General features: G+C 37.3%; 1 protein-coding gene across 1 annotated transcript; it reads right to left on the reverse strand.

Moving 5' to 3' along the window:
* Positions 1–39: 39 nt before the first annotated feature.
* Positions 40–23,722, reverse strand: atp1a2a (ATPase Na+/K+ transporting subunit alpha 2a). Its single transcript, XM_067452612.1, has 24 exons — positions 23,612–23,722; positions 20,864–20,959; positions 20,572–20,631; positions 19,073–19,276; positions 16,481–16,594; positions 13,452–13,586; positions 13,201–13,318; positions 12,690–12,958; positions 11,917–12,115; positions 10,339–10,448; positions 10,029–10,163; positions 9,810–9,889; positions 8,286–8,395; positions 7,883–8,058; positions 7,658–7,794; positions 7,357–7,507; positions 4,512–4,680; positions 4,196–4,350; positions 3,776–3,899; positions 3,096–3,241; positions 1,494–1,624; positions 1,295–1,396; positions 1,085–1,176; positions 40–678 (listed from the first exon to the last, which is right to left on the reverse strand). Exons 1-24 carry the CDS (start codon positions 23,621–23,623, stop codon positions 650–652), a joined length of 3,054 nt encoding a protein of 1,017 aa, XP_067308713.1. The 5' UTR covers positions 23,624–23,722; the 3' UTR covers positions 40–649.
* Positions 23,723–24,484: the final 762 nt, after the last annotated feature.

Below are 24,484 nucleotides of genomic sequence, written 5' to 3' on the forward strand. Positions count from 1 at the left end.
TAATAATAATAGTCGTGAAGAAAGTTTTATTCAACCATTTCGATTTTTTATTTCATCTTTATGTTCGAGTTGCACAGTGTTAGAAAACAAGTCAAACATCTACAGACATTCACACAACTTTTTGCTGAATTTTATTTGTTATATTTCTTACAAGTATTAAAATAGAATCATAATTATAGTAATATTACAATACAATTCTAACACATCTGCATTCAATTTGCACCAACTATCTTTTTTCATAGGTAGTACATTCAAATATTTGAGTGAAAGTGAAGTGAAACCTTAAAGAAAATGAACTATAGGCTATAAGAAATCTTATAACCAGCCTAAATGTATAAATTCACAGCAAGAAAAAAAAAACAGAGACAAAAAAATCAATTCAGTAGAAATGTAATGATCCTGAACCCTAGCTGGCTATTAAATCATCAAATTATTGAGGTTAATGATACGGTATTCAGGATACCTCATGTAAACAGATTATGCCGAGTGCATGTACACACACATATGCACACACAGACACACACATTCAGTCTTACATGATAAATTACATGAAAATCTCATTACCTTTGTTCATATCTTTTAGACAAACAGATACACACACACACACACACACACACTGACAGTCATGCACGAAGATTGCATATTCCTGTTAATAGTAGGTCTCTTTTTCCACCCAGCCTGAAAATGAAAGACAGAGAGAGCACAATTAATTAAATTTATTTAAAAAAGCAGAATATAGCTCTATTAACATGGATTCAAGCTCTTTGTTATACTGCTGTATTGTTTCTTGAACCTTGAATTGAAATAGTAATATTGGCAAACATTAGCTGTACCATAATTAGCTGTAACATTAGTACATTAATGTAGTAACATCAGCTGCGCCATATGTAACTTCAGTTTAAGTACTGAGGTTTTATTCGTAAAGGGAGTTTTTATAGTTGCCTAGTATGCCTACAGAATGCATAATATAACAGGGAGACAACAAAGTATAGAATGGGGGGAAAAGTTCAGAACAAATTTGGGATACAAATTTAGGTTATTATGAAAGTTCTCAGAAATGTTCTTTGTAAACATCTGTGCTCACCTCCCGGATTCCTGCGCAGGATTAATTTACGGATCTCATCATACACAAAGATTAGCAGACTGTAAGGGAAAGCACAGAACCACCACATAATCCTGCAAAAAAAAATAGGAAAAGGACAAAAGAAAAGGTGAGAAAAGGAGGATCAAAAACAAGCTCTTCTATAGAGCAGAAGAGAGAGTGTGTGTGTGTGTATATGTGTGTGTTCCTTACTTGAGTGGGTACATCCTAAGGGCAATGTCCATACCGGGGCAGTAGGACAGGAAGGCTGCCAGAGCCGTCTCGGCAAACAGTCCGAAAATGAGAATCCTATTACTATAAGAGCACAGGACGGAGAATAGCATTTAACAGAGATGTATGCAAATATCACATTCCTACAAGCACTAACAAACACACACGCATACACACTGACTTCATGCCCTGTTGGAAGACAGAGTTTCTGCGCGTCTTGCAGATGACAAGGTCGGCCCACTGCACCACGACTATGCTGACGAAGAAGGAGGTGTGACAGGTGAACTCGATGATTTTACGCTGCTCGTAAGTCTGAAACATTTAAACACATATACATGATGGATCATGTTCTGTAATTGACTAATTACTAATGAACTAAATTAATTGTTTATATATATATATATATATTTAAAAAATAAATAAATACAAATGTATTCAAATTAATTGCATGATTCATTGCAGTTAATCACATAAACCTGTCTTTATTTTAGAGAAATTAATATTGTTTAAAAATAAATCAATACTTTTATTCAGCAAGGATGCATTACAAAAAGAATTATGTCAAATAAATACTTTTCTACATTCTACATTTAATATTTCTGAAAGAACACAGTTTCCACAAAGATTTTAAGCAGTACAATTTTTTTTAAAACTTAATAAATGTTTCTTGATCATCAAATCAGCATATTAGAATGATTTCTGAAGGATCATGTAACACTGAAGACTGGAGAGTAACGATGCTAAAAATTCAGCTTTACACCACATAAATAAATAAAATTTAAAATAAATTAAAATAGAAAACTATTTTAAATTATTTTATTTTTGTAAAAATATTTCACAGTATTACTGTTTTTACTGTTTTTCACCAAATAAATGCAGCCTTGGTGAACAGATTTCTTTCCAAAAAAATGATCTGTGTCAATCAGTACATTTACATGGACAACAATACTCCGATATTAAGATTAAGACAATACTCTGATTAATAGACTACCATGTAAACAGCGATTTATGATTACATTAATCCAGCTAAAGTCATATTCGAAGTAAACTCAAATCGAATTAAGACGTGGAGTATTCCTATTTTAGTCGCATTATTGAAGTGCATTCATGTACACACCTTAATCACACCATTAGCATTGTGTCCTGTTTTGCGACACACACAATGGCAGTGGTCAACTGCCTGATGGCCAACAAGAGAGCCTGGCTCTTCAAGCAGCTCTTTCCCACCAGTCCTTACTTTTTACTGTCATCCAGTACCTCTGAGTTTGTTGCGATGTAAGAGGAGGCCTGTTGCTGGAGAATTTGTATCCGCAGTCGTCTATTTGCATGTATAGCATGACAAATAATTTACTGCACTTTAAACTTTCGTAAAATTTAAATATAAAACACACAAACTGTACATGGCACTATAACAAAGACATTAACATTGCATTCAAGGTACAAATATGACATTTTTGTCAGTTTATTCTTTCCCTGGGAATCAAACCCATGACCTTGGCGTTATAACGCCACACTCTACTGTTTGAGCTACAGGAATGTTAAGACAAACTGATATGTGAAATTCTGGAGGGAACGTCGGACTACGTGGCATGGGGATGTAAAAAGGTGTGCCATTAATCGATCTATGTTCTATATCCTGAAACGGAAACATTCTAAAAATATGTGAATATTCTGAAAGCAACTTGTGTAAACAGCTTAATCAGAATATTGTATTATTCAGATTAACATCAATAATTAGATTACTGCTGTCCATGTAAACGTAGTCATATGTGTCTATGTTCACCCATTGCTGTCCATAGGTGTCCTCTAGGTCATTATTTGAACGATCATCCCAATCCAGTCGGATTCCCAGCAGTGTTTGGGGCAGAAAACCGTTCTCAGCCAGGATAACAAAATAGGTGAAGAATCCTCCCAGTGCCTGGATCATACCTAAACACACACAAAAGATAAACAGATAAACACAAGTACACAAACATGCAATTACTTGTATCCCAGCAGAGCATGAAAAGGTATTTTATTTACAATATTAATCAGAAGCATAAGGCCTATTCATGAGGCCCCCCTCAGATTTCCAAAGTGGTTGCTCAATGACACTTAGGAAACAAAAAAAACAAAAAACGATTTCTTTCTTTAAAAAATAAGTGGATTATTGAGGGTAAAACCGTATTGGCACTTACTGCAGAAAAAAACACCATCTCATATACAGTATAACACATAAAATGAAGTACATGAGTAATGAACACCAGAGTATGAACTACTAAGTAATGTTTGCTTAGGTTGTGTCTTGCCTAGGGCACAAAGTGAGCACAGTGACCCATCAAAAAATAGGTGCATGATGCCTCTGATCTTCATTTGTTTGTACAAAGAAATTCTTCACAGACTACAAAGTTTACAAGAATTAAGTTATAAAGGGCATATGTGTGTGTTCGCTAATATCTGTGAGCAAGTGCACTTGAGGCTGACCGATTTGTCCGTAAGCCATACTGATGAGCCTCTCATTCACCAGCTTGTCAGTTTTGGGGTTTCGGGGCTGACGCTTCATAATGTCACTCTCTGCCGACTCATATGCTAAAGAGATTGCAGGGACCTGAGAGAGAGAGAAAGAGAGAGAGAGAGAGAGAGAGAGAGAGAGAGAGAGAGAGAGAGAGAGAGAGAGAGAGAGAGAGAGAGAGAGAAAAATGATCATGGTGATGACAAAGATGCCTGTGTGTGTGTGTGTGTGTGTGTGTGTGTGTGTGTGTGTGTGTGTGTGTGTGTGTGTGTGTGTGTGTGTGTTTTGAGATGGTCTGGTGCCCGAGGTTAGTATCACACTTGACAGGAATTGAAAGTAAGACTGAATGAATGAATGCACACATGTGTGAGTGTGCAGTGTGCACATCTCACCATGTCAGTGCCAAGGTCAATGCAGAGGATGGTGACGGTGCCCAGGGGCAGTGGCACACTGGCGATGATGAAAAGCAGGAAGGGTGTGATCTCTGGGATGTTACTGGTCAGCGTGTATGCAATTGACTTCTTCAGGTTATCAAAAATCAGACGACCTAAAACATAGTTACATTTAATTTAATTTTTAATTTAATTTAATTTAATTTATTTAATTTAATTTTTACTTTGACATTAATGACTGTGTAAAACAGACCAATAAAACACTGAAATTAAAAACATTTAAAGATATTTATTCTTAATGTTCCTTCTTTCTTACCCTCTTCCACTCCTGTAACAATTGAGGCAAAGTTGTCGTCCAGCAGTATCATGTCAGCCGCTTGCTTAGAAACATCTGAGCCTGAGATTCCCATGGCAACGCCGATGTCAGCCTTCTTCAGAGCCGGAGAGTCGTTTACCCCATCACCTGTCACTGCCACTATAGCACCCTGCAGCCAGAGTCAGCCAATCAGAAACAGGGACAGAGCTTTCAGACCTTTAAAATCAAAGACCAGTCAGACCATCAGAGGTAGAGTCAAAAAGTCTGTCAGTCAGTCTGAATGAAGATATTAAGTGTACACTATTAAGTGTTAATAGGTTGGTACGATTTAAAAAAAAGTCTGTTATGTTTCTATTTTAAATGTAATTTATTCCTGTGATGGCAAAGCTGAATATTCAGCATCATTACTCTAGTCTCAGTGTCACATGATCCTTCAGAAATCATTCTAATATGCTGATTTGCTGCTCAAGAAACATTTATTATTATTTTCAATGATACTGAAAAGTTTTGCTGCTTAATAGTTTTCTGTGATGCAGTTTTCCCCCACAAAAGAACAGCATTTATTTGAAATATCAATCTTTTATAACATTGTAAATATCGTTGCTGTCACTTTAGATAAATTTAATGCACCTTCGCTGAATAGAACGATTCTTGTCAACAGAAATCTTACTGAAGGTAGTGTAAATGATTGCTTTATGCTGTTTGGTCAGCTCAGTGTTGGTCAACTCCATTGACCAGTAGCAAATTTGTTCATCAACAAAATGAGTATATTTAAAAATGTTTATGTGTAGGCTATATTATGTGATGTATAGCGTATTTTGTTTCAAATAGAACAAAGAAAAATAATAACTTTGGTTGTTAGTTAAAGCATATTTGCCACTGACCCAGCATTTGTATTAATATTCAGTTGGTTAAAGGGTACATAGTATTGCTACTGACTTATAAGGCCCCGAATGGTTTAGCTCCTGTGTATTTCACTGATCTTCTTGCCCTACAATCCATCACAATCTCAAAGTTCCATCAAAACTCTCAAAGACTTTTGGTAGTACCTAGATACCTAAGTCCACTAAAGGAGGGAGAGTTTTTTCACATTCAGCTCGTAAACTCTGGAACAGACACCCTGGTATTATTCGGGCTCAGACTCACTCTCCCAGTTTAAATCTGAACTAAAGACACATCTCTTTAGCCAAGCATTCACATAATCTTGTACTCCAGTTATATCAGATCAAATGCCCATGATTATTATTGCTTGAAATGTTATGAACAGCAGCTACCGGTATGCTAATTACTTTCCATGTGCTTTTCTGTTTTATCTTGGGATGACCATCCCTGAGGTAACTAGTGACTACGCCAACGCCAGCTTGGATCCAACCTCTTACGAAGTCTTCAGACGATCCAAAACCTGTGAAGAGATGAGTCCAACTCCTGCGAGGACTTCAGATGACGCAGCTCTAAATCAACATGCACCAATGCTAAATGTTCTATATATTATAATAATTGCTCTTACAACTTGTAATAATTACTTCAATAGGCTAATTTTTCCCGCCTTAAATTAATACATGATTTTAGCTATTATTATATATTACTAATATATATTACTTGGACACATTCACCTCTGATAACAGATCACACTTAATTGTCATGTAGACAAGCATTTTCTGTAACGCTGATTTAAAAACGATATGTATTGTTAAAAGCACTATACAAATAATTGTGAACTGAACTGACTGGAATTAAAGGTGCAGTCATTTTTCCACATTAGTTTTACAGTTAAATGTTATATGTATATGTAGTAAATAATATGTAGTATGTTTGAAAAAATATTGAATTACATGTGATAAAGGGAAAAAAAGACATGGAGCTGTAGACGAACACAATCGTCTATAAAAATATAAAAGTTATATTAAAAATATCACTGCTTTTCCAAGCTCCATAATGGTAGTGAATGGCGGCCCTGATTTTGAAGCCACAAAAAAAGCGCATCCATCCATCATAAAAGTAATCCATATGACTCCAGGGGGTTAATAAAGGCCTCTGAAGCAAAGTGATGAGGTTTTTGTATGAAAAATATCAATATTTAAAACTTTATACACAAAAATAACAATCTTCTAGCAGACGGTTTATGCAAGTCGACTTATGCCAAAAGAGTAACCCCTGACGCAATGTGTGATGTACACCTCTCGCGGTTCAAACAAATAGGGCTGGGCGACAAACTCATGCTCCTTCTCTTTAAAAATTAAAAATTCTCGTTTTAGATTTCTAAGTCCTGACTTGTGTTTTGTTTTGATCTAACCTTTTCGCTTCCGTGTTTGTCAGTACATCATAAGTCAGGTCAAGGGTTATTCTTTCACCATAATTCAATACGTACGGCCTTCTCTTGGAAGATAGTTATTTTTTAATGCATTTATAATATTTTAAATATGTATATTTTTCATATAAAAACCCATCACTTTGCTTCAGAAGGCCTTTATTAACCCTCCGGAGTTGTATGGGTTACTTTTTATGATGGACGGTTGAACTTTTTTGGACTTCAAAATCAGGACTGACATTCACTCCCATTAAAAAGCTTGGAAGAGCAATTATATATATATATTTTTATATATCTCTGATTGTGTTCGTCTGAAAGAAGATATACATCATATACACCTAGTATGGCTTGAGGGTGAGTAAATCATAGGATTATTTTTTAGTGAACCATCCCTTTAAGAAGAATCTGCTAAGATTAAATGTAAACAAAAAACTTTTAAAGATCTGTGATATCAGTACAGCTTGGATTTGGTGAGACTTGTAGTATAAGACCTCTAGTGTGTGATATTTTTACACACACACACACACACACACAAACCTGTCTTTGGCAGCCCTCCACGATGATGAGTTTTTGTTGAGGTGAAGTGCGAGCAAACACAATCTCTGTGTGGTTCCTCAGAATATCATCCAGATACTCAGCACTCATGTCCTTCAAGTCTGAACCATGAATCACACAGGCCTTAGCATCTCTGAAACGCACACACACACACACAGTGCCCATTTTCGTTATCTGTGGAGAAGCAATAAAAGCAGATAAAAAGCCATTGAGAGTTTACACACACATATGCACCCAGACACTCAAACAAACATTCAACGGAGACAGATTCACACACACAGACCGTGGATTGACTTGGCTTAGTGGTATATTAAGTCTTTCGGCGATATCCTCCACAGTCTCGTTGCCCTCAGAGATGATGCCGACACCTTTAGCAATGGCTTTGGCAGTTATAGGATGGTCACCCGTTACCATGATAACCTGTAAAAATTGATTTCGATCACCTTTGACCTTGGACACAAAACACTGTCGATGAAGAGATGGATGGATGGAACCTATAAATTGATACCTTAATGCCAGCGGAGCGGCATTTGCCCACAGCATCTGGCACTGCGGCTCGGGGGGGATCGATCATGGAGATTAAGCCGAGGAAACAGAGCTGGTTGACCGGGAAATTCACCTCATCACAATCAAACGCAAATCCCCTCGGGAACTGTGAGGGAGAGAGGAACACGTGGCAGAACCCTGGAGGAGAAGAGAGAGGGTAGAGAATTAAATTAGGGAGGAAGGAAAGAGGGAGGGAGGGAGGGAGGGAGGGAGGGAGGGAGGGAAGGAAGGAAGGAAGGAAGGAAGGAAGGAAGGAAGGAAGGAAGGAAGGAAGGAAGGAAGGAAGGAAGGAAGGAAGGAAGGAAGGAAGGAAGGAAGGAAGGAAGGAAGGAAGGAAGGAAGGAAGGAAGGAAGGACGGACTTGCCTAGAACCCTCTCGCCCAGTCCACCCAGCTCCATGTACGCTCCCTGAAACGCATCCCTCCAGTCATCGTCCATTGGGTGTTCCTGTCCGTTGATCATTATGGAACTGCACCTGTATGAACAATCACCCAGTAATCACAGCTACTTATTAAAGATAATAATTACTGTCAATAAGAAAATGTATTAATTACAGCTACTGAATCTGGATTGGTCAACAATAATTACAGCAAGTAATCAGAAAAAGATTAATGATGTATCATCACCGATACATGTTTGTTTGTTACAATAATACAGTGTTACTTTAGGATAATTGATATAGTATTTATTAATATTATACTTTTATTTTATTTTAGGTAAAGGTTTATATAGTTTTTTATGTGCGTTTGTCTTTTTTAGTTTTATTACTTTGTAATATTTCTAATTTGCTTTATTTTAATTTTAAATATAGTTGTAGACATTTAATACATTATAATTTAAACTTATTTTATTTCATTTATTTGCCAAGTGGCAAATAACTGAAATAAAATAAGTTTAAGTTATAATAACTGTGTGTTTGTGTGTGTGTGTGTGTGTGTGTGTGTGTGTGTGTGTGTGTGTGTGTGTGTGTGTGTGTGTGTGTGTGTGTGTGTGTGTGTGTGTGTGTGTGTGTGTGTGTGTGTGTGTGTGTGTGTGTGTGTGTGTGTGTGTGCGTGCGTGCGTGCGTGTGTGTAAAAATCCCATGAAAACCAAAAATGCCATGTCATGACCCTTTGAATATCCAAACAAGCCATTTTTGGAGTTTGCTTAAATAAATGCTTTGTTTATAACAAGGAAGATGTTTTAAAGCTACACTGTGCGATATTTTCCCCCATCTAGCGGTGAAAGGGTATATGACCATCCAGTGAATAAAATTTTCTGTTCCTCTCCATTCTGATTTTTTAACTCCTACGGTGGCCGATTTAGTCCAAGATTAACATGGCAATCCCCCTCTTCACATTAGACACAGCTCCATTGAGTGTTAAAACGCGAAAGACGAAGCTTGAATTTACGGGTATGTCCCTCTCTGGCTAATGTACTTTCAAGATGGAGGGGCAACATGGTGACCAGCATTCGAACCCCTCACCCGTATGTATTTTCAATGGCATATTATAAACCTACGAGAATACTTTATTACTTGAAAGAAGTAAATATACATTAATGAGCACATATTTTTGAAAGAACTAAGTGTTTTTAGCTAAGAATAAACTAAAAAAGTTACACAGTGTAGCTTTAAGCATGAAACTTGCAGGATGTCATAATGGTACAAACCACTTCTATGTAAAAAGATCAAGGCAAACTTTTACAACATTTTCCACTTTAATAATTTTAGTGTTAGTTAACTATAACAACACGGTGATAACCAGATATTATCGAAACTATTGATTCACAGTTAAAACTATTATTAATCAATAAAAAGGATGTTGTCTCATCATTAATCACAGCTATTGATTATTCTTATTCATGTTTTTATATATGGATTCGCTGTATCTGAATCTGGTATTGATTACCTGTCCAAAATCCTCTCTGGAGCTCCTTTCATCACCAGCAGGTGTCCAGTGGGACTCTCTTCTATCTCGTGAATAGACAGCTGAGAGAGAGAGAAAGAGAGAGAGGGAGAGAGAGAGATGGGGATTATTTATTACTTGAATCGATATCTGTATGACATCGACATGATTTGTTTCTGTAAGATCTTTACAGCTTTGGGTGTGTGTTTCCTGTAGGTGAACCTGGTATTTGTTAGTTGAGTTGAATGGGATTTCTGCCACTTTACGGTTGTTCTCTCTGAGAGTCTGAACACACCCGGATGAGAGCTCGACACACTTCAACAGAGCAGACTCTGACGCGTCACCTGCCGTGTCCCTCTGCAACACAGAAACTCAAATGTCACAAATCAAACAACAATAGAGCGCAATTGCTTATTCATGATTCATATGTGTATATAATTTGTATAATACATTTTACACAATAATGTAGTCAATGTACACTACTTTTCAAAAGTTTGGGGTTGGTAATGGCTGTGTAGGTGGTATGTATTACCTTGCGCACAGGAATTTCATCTTGCCCAGGTATGAAGACAGCACGGTTACAGATCCCTGCCACTCGAGACAGAGAGAACCAGGTGGGAGAGCTTTTATCAAAGCAACAACCTAAACACACACAGAAGAAAGAAAAGATTTGGTCAAATGTGCTCAAACAGATGAACAGATCAAAAGGATTCTTCCTCTAAAGGATCAGAAGATATAAAAAACAATTTTGCAGATCCTTTTCATCTAAAGTGACCTAACAGATACTAATTACAGGGACAGTGTCCCTAAAGTACAATCAGAAAAGCGCTTTGCTCAAGGACACAATCTGATCAGAAATTAAAAATGAAAATTATTTCATTAATTACCCACCCTCATGTGGTTGGACACCCAGAACACCTTCGTTAATCTTCGGAACACAAATGAAGATATTTTTGTTGAAAGCTGATGGCTGAGAAAGGCTTCAGAAAGGACTCCATTGGCATTCAGTACATTCCCACTGACCCACTCACAAGACCCATAAAGGCACTAAAGACGAGGTTACAAAGTCCATCTCACTACAGTGGCTGTACAATCATTTTAAAATGCGACGGAAATAGTTATTGTGCAAACAAAAATCTAAATAACGACTTTATCCACCAAGTTATTGACATGAACTTGACGCATGCGCGAGAATATGACACAGATCCGCCGTTCAGATACATGACCCTGAAGAGGAGGAGCGCCGTTATCGCGTGAGTTCCAGGTGAGTTCACGTCAGAGACCTACACGGAAGACAATAACTTGGCGGATAAAGTAATTATTTTGATTTTTTTCCGAACAAAACCTATTCTCGTTGCTTCGTAAAATTATTGTACAGCCACTGTAGTGAGATGGACTTTGTAACGCCGTCTTTAGTGCCTTTATGGGTCTTGTGAGTGTACTGAATGCCAATGGGGGCCTTTCTGAAGCCTTTCTCAGCCATCAGCTTTCAACAAAAATATCTTCATTTTTGTTCCGAAGATGAACGAAGGTGTTCCGGGTGTCCAATGACATGAGGGTGAGTAATTAATGAAATAATTTTCATTTTTGAGTGAACTAACCCTTTAAAAAAAAATTTCATTGTGTACTACGCTTAGGCAAGTTATCATCAAAAACACGTTTTTCTGACCACGCTGAAAGAGATTATACTGTAGGTCCTAACACAACCAGGCAAATCATATTTACAATAGATCTGAAGAACATCCTGAATATGACTCATTATTCATAGATCATTTTCCTCTGCAATGAACTGTTAACCAATGCAACTGGATTGATTTGAGGAGTTGAAGTCCAGAACCAAATTCAGTCCAAAATTCATTAATTAATCATTCACACTGGTTTTATGAACTAAGTTAACTGATTTATTGGCAAGATCCAACTCAAAAGAATGATTCTTCACAAATTAGGCATCACTACTCCTTAAAACGCTAATAAAATCTAATCTAATAAAATACTAACTTAAATCGCATGAATTTAGAATACTTGGACTACTTTTATGGTGTTTTTTTTTGTCATTTTGGAGCATTATTTCAGACAATGTGTTGATATGTGGACCTCAAAGCCTTCTAACCTGATTGATCCTCAGTGGTGTCGGCCTCGTGGATCTGATTGTCAAACCACATGTGAGCTACAGTCATCCGGTTCTGAGTGAGGGTTCCAGTTTTATCAGAGCAGATGGTGGAGGTGGAACCCAGAGTCTCTACGGCTTCTAGATTCTTCACCAGACAGTTTTTGCGAGCCATACGCTTAGCCGTCAGAGTCAAACATACCTGAGAGAGATTGGATGGAGTTAAAGGAAAGGGTCTAAAAGACGACCTTTTGAAAAGTGCTTTTGTGGGTTTATAAAAATAAATGGCTGAAGGAGTTATACAAAGACAGAAGGATAAAAGACTCAAAGTATGTGAGTAAAAAAAAAAACTTCAGTATGTGAGTGTATATACTACTGTTCAAAAGTTTGGGTTTGGTAAGAGTTGTAGGTCTCTTAAGCTTACGAAGGCTGTAGTGTATTCAGTTGATCAAACAACACAGTAAAACAGTAATATTGTGAAATATTACAAATTAAAATAATTGTTTTCTATTTAAATGCATTTTCAAATGTAATTTATTCCTGTAATGGTGAAGCTTCATTTTCAGTAAACCATTACCCCAGTCTTCAGTGTCACATGATTCTTAATATATTGGAAACTTTGATGCATTTTTTCCAGCATTCTTTGATAGAAAGTTCAAAAGAACAGCATTTATTTGATATAGAAATCTTTTGTAAGATTTACATTTCTGATCCCAAGCTTTTAAACGGTGTAGTGCATATGAATATTATAATATGTATTTATATGTGTGTTTCACCGTGACAGTAGCCAGCAATCCCTCAGGAACGTTGGCAACTATGATGCCAATGAGGAAGATGACGGCTTCCAACCAGGTGTAGCCCAGAATGAGGGACAGAATGAAGAACGACACGCCCAGGAAGATGGCCACGCCCGTGATGATTTGAATGAAGTGCTCAATCTCTCTGTTGATGGGCGTCTGTCCCACCTCCAGACCGGATGCCAAAGTCGCAATGCGGCCCATCACTGTACGATCACCTGTATTGATCACTATGCCGTGGGCTGTACCTGCACACACACACACACACACACACAAAGAAATGAACCAATTCATGTGTGAAAGTAAGAAAAAGGAGTGTTGAATGAATGAAGGAATCAAAGAGGGAATAAAATTATAAAAAAAAAATGAATGCATTAGTGAGTGAACAAATGCAGAAAGGAACAAAAAAAGGAACAAAAGTACACAATAATGACAACTTGTAATGAATGAATGGATGGATGGATGAATAGTTAAAGAATGAAGATCTGACCTTCCACACAGTTGGTGGAGAAGAAGCTGATGTTTCTGGTCTCCAGGGGGTTTTCATGAGTGAACTCTGGAGAACGTGTCTGAGGTTCTGACTCTCCAGTTAGAGACGAGTTATCCACCTAAAAAGGGCAGACAAGATTTTCTCATTCTGATCAGGCTTCTTGCTAAGTCTACAGACTGATTAACAAAAGCTGATCTCAGATCTGAGATCTTTCCCTTAACATCTGTCAACATCACTCGCCCTCTCTCTACCTTGCAGCCACTGGAAGAGATGATCCGAAGGTCTGCTGGGATTCTGTCTCCCCCCTTGATCTCCACCAGGTCTCCCTGAACTACTTCCTCTGCATTAATCTGAAAGGTCTCCCCTTCACGGATAACCAGAGCTTGCTGAAAGAAAGAAAGTTGCTTGCAAAGTTCCTCAAACATTATAATGCAGAAAAACTATTTATTTAGGGAAAAGCCTATAGGAGCAAGTATATCAGAACAGAGTTTGCGATACCGTATGTTACCAGTTATATACGTTCATAAATTCATGTGTGTGTGTGTGTGTGTGTGTGTGTGTGTGTGTGTGCATTTTCATGACATATCAGGACACAAATGTTTATAATGATATGGGTTTGACATATTACAAGGAGAAGGTGACTCATGAGGATATTTCCCATGTCCCCATTTTTCAAAATGTTTATTAATCATACAGAATGTTTATTTTTTTAATAACTTTATTTAATTTTCTGATATGACATTTGTTTTATCTGAACAAAGGTCCAACAAAGGAAACAATGGTACGGTATACCGAGTACATAAAAGTGGAGCAGTTCTAGTTGAGGATAAGTATTCCTGATATGTAAAATAGAGGGGTTCCAAACAGATCACAGTGGTAACATCAGGAAGGTAGATTAATCGTTACAAATATGTAATGCCATATAAGACCCAGTATATAATGATCACATTCTCAATTATTCTAATACAGGTGAGTTTTTGTTTTTTTGAGAAAGTAAACTGTGCAGTTTCCTGTGATGGGTATGGGTAGGGGGATAGAAAATATGGTTTGTATGGTATAAAAACCACTACACCTATGGAATGTCCCCACAATTCACAAAAATAAACGTATGTGTGTGCCCTGTTTACAAGTGTTGTTAAGATGCATTTTGGTCAATCGTATCAGAAGTGGGCAGCGCTAAACACAGGTGTAAACGAGGTCTAAAACGTTTTGAGCTTGTCCACTTTCAACCACTTCCAGAGGTAGTCAAAAATGCACTCAACTGGATTGCTTTCATACTGTAAACGCTTATGTGGTTGAATGTGTTCAGAAAGCCACAAAAGACCACCTACTGACCTAATGCATAAACATTATGGCAAGTGCGCAAGCAAGAGGGGATTTAAACTTTGTTGCCTAGAGACCCAAGTTTGGTTTGTAGAAGAAAGAAGAAAAATGTACCAGGCACAATGTTCTCTCACCATTCCTGATTTCTAACACACACTCAACAGCGTTCGGAGTGGTCTTGCGGCTGTCAGGGCAGAAACGACAGCTGCTGCTCTCCGTATGTTCTCCCTTCGTCACCGGTCGCATTCGTATGTAAATTGTGTGAGCTTAAAGGGTTAGTTCACCCAAAAATAAAATTGATGTCATTAATGACTCACCCTAATGTCGTCCCACACCCGTAAGACCTCCGTTCATCTTCAGAACACAGTTTAAGATATTTTATATTTAGTCTGACAGCGTATCTAAGTGTATGCACACTATACTGTCCATGTCCAGAAAGCAAATAAAAACATCATCAAAGTAGTCCATATGTGACATCAGTTGGTTAATTAGAATCTCTTGAAGCATCGAAAATACATTTTGGTCCAAAAAAAGCTAAAACTACGACTTTATTCAGCGGTCTTCTCTTCCGCGTTTGTTTTCAAACCTCAAATAAAGATTCAAACGGTCATGACTCAGCGGATTGATTCATGATTCGGATCGCCAATGTCACTTGATTTCAACAGTTTGACACGCGATCCGAATCATGAATCAATACACTGATTCATAACCGTTTGAATCTTAATTTGAGGTTTGAAAACAAACGCGGAAGAGAAGACAATGATGAATAAAGTCGTAGTTTTTGTTATTTTTGGACCAAAATGTATTTTCGATGCTTCAAGAGATTCTAACTAACTAACTGATGTCACATATGGACTACTTTGATGATGTTTTTATTCCCTTTCTGGACATGGACAGTATAGTGTGCATACACTTAGATACGCTGTCGGACTAAATATAAAATATCTTAAACTGTGTTCTGAAGATGAACGGAGGTCTTACGGGTGTGGGACGACTTTAGGGTGAGTCATTAATGACATAAATTTAATTTTGGGTAAACTAACCCTGTAAAAAAATGAGAAGCTGCTCACTGCAGAGTAAATGGGTGGAGCTCCAACGAGGAGGAGTGAATGTATTTTGAGCTAATATATCCAACCACACCCATTAGATGTCCAGAGAGGTGGAGCTGGATGTAATTTGACTCTGCAGTGAGCTCCTCTTTGAAAAAAACCCACTTACATTTACCTGGCCATAGACCCTTCCCTCAAAGAAATCAGGACAGAAGTGGTTGAAAGTGGACAAAGAGATGGATTAAAACACCAGCTGTTTTAAACGAGTATGTGTCTCCCTCGTCTACTTGTGACCCGACTGTCCAAAACGGATCACCAGGTGTAAAGAGGGCTTATATATCACTTTTGGAGGTAATGTGTGGTTTTTCTACTACACTGACTTTTTTAAATGACCAATTTAGTCTATTTATTGTGCTTTCTTTTATTTGACCGTTTATGCTGCAGTTTTAAATGTACTTTATATAATTAGTAAATTTAATTTAATGTTACTGTCACAGTTTGTTATTTGCATGAATAATTATGTAAAAACAAAAAAACAAAAATCTTTGCCTTTTTGTCTTTTATTTTGCTATATATTTCATTACTTTAATTCACCATATTTATTTTCTGTATTTTCTATTTCTGTTCTGTATAAACTGTGACAATATTGTAACCAATATGCCAACAAAGCTCTGAAAGGAGGGTGTGTGTGTGTGTGTGTGTGGGGGGGGGGGGGGGGGTGATTCCTTTTAAGAAGGATTTACATACATTTATATAAATCATACATTGAGCTTTTAAATGTTAAAAGGGATTTACATGGATTTATGTAAATCGTATAAAATATTGCTCATAATGGTTTCCGTTTGGGATTTAGTATCATGTACATTTGCATTTTATCCAAAGCAATCTACTGCTGTTATCACACTAACCTGAGGCACCATGTTTTTGAAAGAGTCCATGATCCGGGAACTTTTGGCTTCTTGATAATATGAGAAGCAGCCGGTTATGATGACCACAGCAGCTAAAACCACACCCAGATACAGCTGTAGTAAAGGGGAGAGAGAGAAACACAAGTCAAGGGTCAGGGAGTTTAAAACTACTACTACTCATAAGGTTTAGAAAAAAAATCACAAGCAGACAGTCTTATAAAGAGCTATTGACATCTTTCCGTTTGTTTCATTTATGCTACTATTTCTGGGGGTCTTTACCCTGAAATAGACTTGGCAACTTGGTGGCCAGCTGGCCACTGTATGAAAAGTGTTACTATCTCACTCTTTGCCAAGGTTTCTCAGGGAGTTTCAATATAGAGATACAGCGATCAGGCATAACATAACAGGTGAAGTGAATAACACTGATTATCTCTTTATCACGGCACCTTTTAATGGATGGGATACATTAGGCCGCAAGTGAACATTTTGTCATTAAAGGGTTAGTTCACCCAAAAATGAAATTGACGTCATTAATGACTCACCCCTAATGTCATTCTACACCCGTAAGACCTCCGTTCATCTTCAGAACACAGTTTATTTTATATTTAGTCTGACAGCGTATCTAAGTGTATGCACACTATATTGTCCATGTCCAGAAAGCGAATAAAAACATCATCAAAGTAGTCCATATGTGACATCAGTGGGTTAATTAGAAACTCTTGAAGCATCGAAAATACATCTTGGTTTAAAAATCACAAAAATTACAACTTTATTCAGCATTGTCTTCTCTCCCTGTTTGTTTTCAAACCTCAAATAAAGATTCAAACGGTAATGAATCAGCGTATTGATTCATGATTCGGATTGCCAATATCACGTGACTTCAGCAGTTTGGTAGCCTAGAAATCTAGACGCACCCTAGCGGCAGCAAATCTAATCTGCCCGCGAGTGTCGTCTAGCAACTCTCAATACCCTTCTGAGCTGTATTCCCCTAACTCTTGCCGGGCCAATCACATCGTGTATAGAGTCGGTGGGCGGGGTCATTACGACGACGGCTGAGTTGCTTTTGCGTGCTTCTAGTAAACACACAAACTGACGAACGGCGGTCTTTCTAATCAGCTTTGACCACGACTCTGGAAGACTTGGAGTTAGGCTTTTCTCTAAGAAAAGAACAAAGAACGGCACTGAAGTCATTCTGAAAAAGGGAAGATTTGTTCAGAGTTTTGCTGACCAGATACGGCGAATGTTTAATCTATCAATGAGCTCTGTTTCACCTTCGTTGCTCTGGTTGGTGGTAGCGCTATCCTATCGCGTGCAGAGGGAGTTTGAAAGACAACCATTTATCCCGCCCCTCGGATTGAGCCCTGTCAATGGTGAGTTTCCAGACCAAAAATCTTGATGTGGGTCTGGCATGTCAGGCTAGCAGTTTGGCAGTTTGACACGCGATCCGAATCATGAATCAATACACTGATTCATGACCGTTTGCATGACTTAAAGGATCTGCTGCTAACATCGTGGTGCCAGATACCATAATATACCTTCAGGGGTCTAGTGGAATACATGCCTCAAAAAAAAAAATGTGGTAGCAAAAGGGGGACCAACACAATATTAGGAATCAATGTTATGCCTGAACTGTGTATATGCCCACCAGTCACAAAAGTCACCATATTTTACCCATCTTTACATGAACAATAGACTTGTTGTAAAAGAACCGCACTGCCAGACCATTTTAAACACATACACACCTTAAACAAAACAGTTTAGAATGAGTAACGTGCCAAAATCATGGTGTAAAAGAGCAAACACAGTTAAATGATCCTTAACTTCACATTTTCATTTATCACTGATCCTAGACTGTCCCACAGCAGCTGGGGGCTCAGTCTACAAACTGGGACTCATTCATCATACTGGATATGGGACACCAGAGCTAAAAGCACAAATGTAAACTGCAGGTTTTAATTCCCCTCTAGTGGAGTGAGGCCAATTTAACTAACTTTTTTGTGATTCCATGTTTTAATCGGCTTAAATATGTTTTTTATTTTATTTAGAAAACTTAGAGATTTATGAAAAGGAACTTGCACAGGCATTAGAGATAAACATTGGTATTTTTACTACTTATGATGAATTATATTATTTAAAAAAATGTATTAAGTGTTACCACCATCTCATAATGAGGCTTCTTTTGGATTTGGGCAGTGAGTAAGTGGAATTTTAAAATATTATTTCTTTCTCAACTATTTGAGGAATTGTTACAAAGGTACATGACACCTTCAACAAGCTCAAATAACATTTAGACAGATTCTCCAACAGGACTCCATTATTGGCCTTTTTTTGCAACATGGATAGAATAACAATGCAGTAAACTGTAAATCAATTTACGCTACAAACCAGTGTGTTTATAATTACGATATTACATAAAAATATTTGGTAATTAATACTAGTTTGCAATATCAAGCAGCTTAACAAGCTGAAAATAACTGAAAGAGGATGACACCTGTAGCCAGACACATTCGATTTACAAATGGCTGTGCCTGCTCTTACATTAAAAATAAGGTGGATAAGCCCTCTCATTGGCTGGATGGTAAGTGCACTCACATTGTCATTGACAGGCTCGTCCTCGGTGGCTGCCTGAATACTGTAGGCAAGAAAGCAGAGGATGGCACCGATCCAGAGCAGGATGGAGAATCCTCCGAACAGCTGCTTGCAGAACTTCACCCACTCTGGCGTGGTCGGTGGCGGGGTCAGTGCATTTGGACCATCGCGGGCCAGAATTTCTTTCGCGTTCTTATGGGTCAGACCCTGGTGGGATGGAGAAAAAGTCACTCAAGATTCCCTGCAGCAACTCAAAGCTAAAAAAAAAAATGCAGCTTAAACCAGTAAACTGAACTTAGGTGGCCACCAGTATGGTGGTTTTAGAAGAGATTTGGGGACTTGTCAGCAGGTCAGGCTTATAGGCCAAGGCACTTTTTCCCAAAAGCATAGTGCGTCCAAGTCAATTAAAGAGAATCGGTTCATACAATCTACTTAGACTTACAATTTGGGACCAGGTTATAATACATCATTTAAATACATCTTCATCTCCCCAATGTTAAAATGCCCAACTTTACAGCAGAAAAAAATGTTTACAGCCAGGTACAAAAAGTGGTTTTGGTTCATGGCACTCTGAGGGGGTGATTTTCTTTTAATAACTCATCTGTTTAAATTATATTAAGCCTTAAAGTTCTGCATAATTAAGTGCGTGGCCACTTGAGTGACAGGTGGATTGGACCTATAGTCGAGCTAGACCATAACCATGGTTTATACGGGAGTGATGCACTTCCAAGATGGCACTGGCCGCCTGCGCCCACTTTAGGCTTCAAAAATGCTCTTCACATGACAATACAGACACTACCTCCATATTTTTTACAGTCTGTGATTATAGTGCTTCTTTGTGTGTTCGTTCAGCGGCTACTATGAGACACTTTTTGCACACTGCAGTAAGATAGATCGATATTAGGCATGGTAAAACATGGTGCTCGCAGTAAATCAAGATAACGAGATTTAAACAATAAGACTAACTGTGTTGAGACAAATAACAATAATTCGTTTTCTGTTGACGAATGATCCAAACAGTTGCTCACCTATCTAATAAAACACATAATATATTAAAGCGTCTTTGGTGTTTCCATGGTTTCTAACAAATAAAATCACAAATCAAGGGTAACGTGGGAATGATGTCCTTTGAAGCATGGACACAGTTTGTGTCCTGATGGTTAAAATAGCAAATTTCTCTGGATTTAAAGATTCTTGGAAACATTTGGGATAATGTAAGTACAGTCAACAAATATATATGTATATAACACTATTCTAGTGGTTTTTGGATAGTTGAATCCAAAAATCGTACATATATTGCTTTTAATATGAATACAATGAATTATAGTTATTTAGCTGTTTTTTCCCATTTGAAATCACTAAAGAATCTAGCTATATATTCCAAAGCCTTGTTTAGTTGGTTGTGTGTATGCTGCTTGAATGTGCCGGTTGGTAAAATGTCATCACGATCTGAAAAATATTAATTATTGCAAATGTCAAGGGTGAAAGTTAAAATGACTCACTCTGGCAAGGTCAACTCCATAACGAGTGCTGAGCTCATCTAGAGACAGCTTATGATCATCCTGCAGAAACACAACAGCATCAGACATCACACAACATAGGCCTACCATGTTTGTCAATTAGTTGAACCATCAAAATCCATTGCATTCTTTTAGTGAAAATGTCATTGTTTGATTTGTAATTATCATATCTTTTGCTCTCACACCTGCTTGCTCACACACACACACACACACACACACACACACTCTCTCTTTTCATGTATACATGCCTGAACACAAAATAATAACTTCTTACCAGTGACACCTCTTTCTTCAGCTCATCTAAAGCTTGATCTTTCATCTTTCTCTTTCCTCCCGTTGGAGCAGCCTCAGGGCTGCTTTCATGTCCGTACTGAGACCAGAGAGAGAGACAAGAAGAGGATAATACCCAGAGAATAAAATTATATTACTCAGAGATAGCACTTTCATAGATTATGAGATTTCTCAGATGTTAAAAATAGAAAAATAGATCATTTACTAAATAAAATGTTTCATTTCTTTTATATATACAGTACTGGGCAAAAGTTTGGAAACTACTATTTTGAATGTTTTTAAAATAAGTTTTGAAATCATTCACATATTGTGAAATTAATTAATTATTATTACAATGTATATTTAATAATGGTTTTCTATTTTAATATACTTTAAAATATAATTTTTTTCTGTGAAGCAAATCATTTTCAGCATTATTATTTAAGTCGTCAGTGTCACATGATCCTTCAGAAATCATTCTAATATGATGATTTGATACTCAGTTATTATCAATGTTGGAAACAGTTGTGCAGCTTAACATTTTATTGAAGCCTGTGATACTTTTTTCAGAATTCATTGATGAATAAAAAGTAAAAAAGGACAGCATTTATTCAAAAAAGAAATCTTTTCTAATAAATCTTTACACAAACTTTCGAACGGTAGTGTATATTGTTACAAAAGATTTCTATTCTAAATAAATGCTGTTATTTTTAAACTTCTTATTTATTAAAGAGCCTGGTCCCGCAAAGTTTGGAGCATGAAATTGTCCAAAATGTCTTAGTATGCTGAATCATTAAGAGTTCCTTTCACTGGAACTAAGGGGCAGAGCCCAAACCCTAAAAACCAACCTACCCCATAATCCCCCCTCCACCAAACTTGACACTTGGCACAATGCAGTCAGGCAAGTACCGTTCTCCTGGCAAATGCCAAACCATTAGATTGCAAAACAGAGAAGTGTGATTCGTGACTCCAGAGAACATGTCTCCACTGCACTATAGTCTCTGTGATTTTACATGGCCTATCACTTTGTTGCTGTTGTTCCCAATTGCTCCCACTGTTATAATACCACAAACAGACAGTGAGGAAATTTCACAAATTGACTTATTGAAGAGATGGCAACCTATCACAGTACCACTCTTGAATTCACTGAGCTCATGAGAGAGACCAACTCTGTCACAACTCTGTTCAATGATTTGGAGGGGTGTCCCAATACTTTTGGCAATATTTGGGGACGAAATACTGATTAAGAAACCATTATATATATTGATATCTATTAGTACGTGATTTCATTTAAAATTTGTCTTTCCAAGGGACATCACGCTTGCACATTTGTTAATTAGCTGAATTTTCGTAAATGAATCAGTTTTTACCCTGAACTGTTGCTCTGCACTTTACTGTATTAACTCAGTCACAGATACATCTTTAAAACGGCATACGACAAGCTATATGAAAGTATGACAGGACCTTGACAGTGTTATCAAAGACGTGAGTGTGCTTGAACATGTCGGTTCATCTAATGTACTGTGTGCTCGTCTTTGGCAGGAAATGTGTGCTGTGTGCTGACACTAGGAACAGAGTGTCATGGAAATCACCTGGTCCTGTCACTCTCACTCAGCTGTGACTGTATGTGTGTGTGTGTGTGTGTGTGTGTGTGTGTGTGTGTGTGTGTGTGTGTGTGTGTGTGTGCGCGCCTGACACGTGTACAGACAGATCAGCATGTGGAACAGAAAGAAGATCATTCATTACACCTTCATTCTGACCTCTTTTCTGAATTAATTCATATTAATACCAATCACACGTAAGCCAGCATAATCCATCACACCTCTCACCCTCATTATGAGCAAAAACCACTTACACACTGCATCACATCCGTAAAATAATGTTCAGATAATCACACACGTCAGATATCACAAACCGACACCAACTTATTATTTCACAAACATTATAAATTAGATGCAGCTTCCACAGCAAAATTTCATGAAAACTGTCAAGAAATGTTCAGGTCATATTTTTCAATTAATTAAAATGAATTAAATAGAAAACAAACCTATTTTTAGGACCATTAATATTTTTATGACACTTATAAGAACATTTTTCTTCCTCAATTCACATAGCTTTTATTCTCTTTACAGCAATGTGAAAAACATTATTTTTCTTTATTTATACTGCTTTTTTTTATTATAACATTATTTATTAAATTGTAAAACATTCATTATTATTATTTGTATATTTTTATTGGACTTTTAATATTTTCTATTATTAAAAGTACATTTGTAAAGCACATGGTAACCATCATGATAGCATTTGTTTTACTGAATTTAATTCCTTTATTTAATTCCTAAATTTAATAACTTTTTTTTAATCCTTTTTCATCTTGTACTACAGTAAGAATTAACAACTTTTTGCATTACAGTAAAAAGACTGTGGGCAGGAAATTAGCTTAATAGTCATACAATAATATAATGGTTTTAAAGCGGGAGTTACTTTCTTAAAGCAAATTATAATAAAAAAATGTTTTATTTGACACATCGCCACAACATTTCTTTGTGAGATTCACCTCTCCTTTTTCAAACCTCACACAAACATATTCCCACATAATTACGCTGTATTCAAAAGAAAGGCATGTGATACTAAACCAATACATTATTTAAGGGTGCGCGACACTTACAAAAATCTGTGGGAGAAATAAAAAAAGCCTGCGAGAGATGACAGACAGAATAATTGATGAAGCACCACAGAAAGACACACTCACCCCTTTTCCCATGTTCCTTGATAATGAACTGATGCCCAGATTTCTCCCACTCTCCCCTCACACGTGTAGAAGACACTGGTGGCTTTTTTTGGAGGTAACATACCCTCTTTCTCAACCTGACACACACATACACACACACACAGCCTGTTCTCTCCCCCCATTTGTGCCTCAGGGTAACCCGAAGCTCACTTCCCACCCCCTTACAAATACACACACTCACACAAACACAACCTTCATGCCCATGGCTGTATACCTGCACCTGCTACCACTTTCCCCTCTTTCTGTCTGAACACACTTATATTTATTTATTATTTATCAATATTTATTTTATGCTTGTTAGCAGGGCAGAAGAAGCCAGACGGACTGAATTCTCCATTTCCATGATCTGTTGCTGCTGATGTGGCTTGAGGATTTTTAACTAAATCAAGCCTTGAGACTGTGGGAACTACAACTGCCATCAACGCCTCTGCCAGATCCATTAAGAACAGGACCGGAGAGAGCAGCTGCTCTCCTGACCCCGCTGTGCCCGAGAGCGATACACGGCTGACGTAAAAATCTGTGATAAATCACATGAACTTCACATGCTGCACTATTTATTGTCTCTGTGGAGGGCATAGGCTATTTCATTTTTTCCAGGCTAATGGTATATCATTTAAAATGTGTTCTGTGCTCTGGTTACAGTGTTACATATTATATAAAAAATTATGTAGTTTACAGGTGCTGGTCATATAATTATCAAAAAAGTTGATTTATTTCACTAATTCCATTCAAAAAGTGAAACTTGTATATTATATTCATTCATTACACACTGATATATTTCAAATGTTTATTTCTTTTAATTTTGATGATTATAACTGACAACTAAGAAAAATC

The sequence above is a fragment of the Pseudorasbora parva genome, chromosome 9 (assembly GCF_024679245.1).
Source record: "Pseudorasbora parva isolate DD20220531a chromosome 9, ASM2467924v1, whole genome shotgun sequence".
Taxonomy (NCBI): Eukaryota; Metazoa; Chordata; class Actinopteri; order Cypriniformes; family Gobionidae; genus Pseudorasbora; species Pseudorasbora parva.

Bases quoted from the DNA above. Each gene is read 5' to 3' on its own strand.
- atp1a2a (XM_067452612.1), bottom strand. The intron at 16,595-19,072 runs GTGAGTGCACTT...CCTTTACTACAG, and splicing joins ACGAGCCTGTCAATGACAAT to CTGTATCTGGGTGTGGTTTT. The intron at 9,890-10,028 runs GTTCACCTACAG...TCTCTCTCTCAG, and splicing joins ACTCAACTAACAAATACCAG to CTGTCTATTCACGAGATAGA.